The sequence below is a fragment of the Triticum aestivum genome, chromosome 5A (genome assembly GCF_018294505.1).
Source record: "Triticum aestivum cultivar Chinese Spring chromosome 5A, IWGSC CS RefSeq v2.1, whole genome shotgun sequence".
In the NCBI taxonomy this organism is placed as follows: domain Eukaryota; kingdom Viridiplantae; phylum Streptophyta; class Magnoliopsida; order Poales; family Poaceae; genus Triticum; species Triticum aestivum.
This window is the reverse complement of record NC_057806.1, coordinates 584,753,384-584,755,117: the sequence shown is the minus strand read 5'-3', so window position 1 is coordinate 584,755,117 and position 1,734 is coordinate 584,753,384. Positions and strand designations below refer to the sequence as shown.

Below are 1,734 nucleotides of genomic sequence, written 5' to 3'. Positions count from 1 at the left end.
AAGAAAACAACTCGGCATGCAGAAGCCGGCCTCTAGGGTTTCTTCATCAAGATCCTCGGGTGATGATTAATTGAGCTTGATTCAACTTCGTACATATATATACACGAATTAAACCTCGTATCGTAATTAAGTTTCATCGGATCAATCCACCAAAACTTACACTTAGAAATGAACTCCAACACTTGATGACGTACTACGTCCCAAGCATGCACTTGATGAAAATAAAGAACCAGGCATCAACTCAGGCGGCCGGTCGATCGCCGCCGCCAGACCGTACGTGGGTCCTCTTGGACAGAGGACCGACCAGATATTCATAGACCGATCGACAGCGGCGCCACCGACGCGCGGTGGTGCGGTCCAGACGCTGACGCCACCGGCACCGGCGTCGTCCGCCGCGACGAGGACGATGAGATGGCGGCCCGGTGCTTCCCGCACGCGGTGCGCCTAAGCATCTGGCACATGCCCTCGGCGACGCGCACCGCGGGGCCGCTGCGCCGGAGCATGCGGCAGAAGGCCATGTGCGCCTGCACGGCCTCCTCCATTCCCATGGCCGCCGCGCGCTTGCTGCGGCCGGCCTCGTACTTGACCGACTCGGAGCACAGCCCGCACAGCCACCGGCCCCCGAAGTAGGCCCTCACGCCGACGACGTACTCGCCGGTGCACTCCTCCTCCAGGCGGCAGCACACGCAGCTCACCACCGCCGACGGCTCCACCGCCTCCATGTCCACCTTGGAAAGCTGGAGTAGCTAGCTAGAAAACCACGTCCGGCTCTTCCTCTTGGTCCGTTTAATCTCCGGAAGAAGAAGAGGAATCAGGTTCTCTTGTGCTTTTCGTGTTGTGTGTGTGTGCATCGGCAGGTCCATTTATATATCGTTTGGGAGGGAGGCCCCGGGCACCTCAGCTCTCGCTGTCATGGCGACCGCGACGCGAGCGACGAGCAGTTTGTTTTGTCACATGGAGTCTCGTACGTACCCCCGCTCACCGGCCTGCCAGGTGACACATCCACCAGGTCCATACCGTGTTGCCTGTTTTTTTTAGCCTGTTTACACTCGAGCTACTCCTATTCCCATCAGGTTCGACCTATGCTAGAGAACTACTTGTTCGTCGCCTGGTTTAATTTGCCCTGACGGGAAGGGAACAGAAGAAGAACATTTCGTCCAGCTGTTTGTGTCGTCCAATTTAATTTGTCGAGGACTATGATCAAATCTCCGTGCGCTTTAGTCTTTGAATAGGCCATCTTTAATTGCTATTTTGTGACTTTGATGATACATACAGTTGATTATGTGTGGATTGACCTTGATCACTTCCAAGTCGGAGCTAGGTGCGCGGAGGAATTCATCTCTGCCCTAGATCACAGGCAAAGATCGGCATCAGCTGGTTCCCTACGTACACCTTAATATCCTCTTCTAACTAATTGTGAGGTAATTCTGATGATAATCCTCAGCACATGCATGTACTCCTCCATGACGACATGGAGAGGCCCCAGCTAGATACATCCTACTTCTGTTTCCTTTGCAAACTAAAACAGCCACATACTTGTGCAGTACCCTGCAAAGACTGTCGGTATGTCTAGCCACGCGCGTGCCAGGCATCTTCACCGAACAACAGTTTGCGTAGATGCCGTGAGGCAAAGAGGGAAGACGCGGCGCGTCGATCGTTGTGGATGCCGTTTTGGCCGGACGTCGGCATGGCTTTGGGTGCTGTCGAGAACGCTGTCCGGAGTGCAGGCATGCA

General features: G+C 54.7%; 1 protein-coding gene across 1 annotated transcript; it reads right to left on the bottom strand.

Annotated features, from left to right (window-relative positions):
* Nucleotides 1-100: 100 nt before the first annotated feature.
* LOC123107816 (uncharacterized) lies at nt 101-820 on the bottom strand. The gene has a single exon (XM_044529725.1). The coding sequence runs from the start codon at nt 720-722 to the stop codon at nt 312-314; it is 411 nt and encodes a 136-aa protein (XP_044385660.1). The 5' UTR covers nt 723-820; the 3' UTR covers nt 101-311.
* Between the last annotated feature and the right edge of the window lie 914 nt (nt 821-1,734).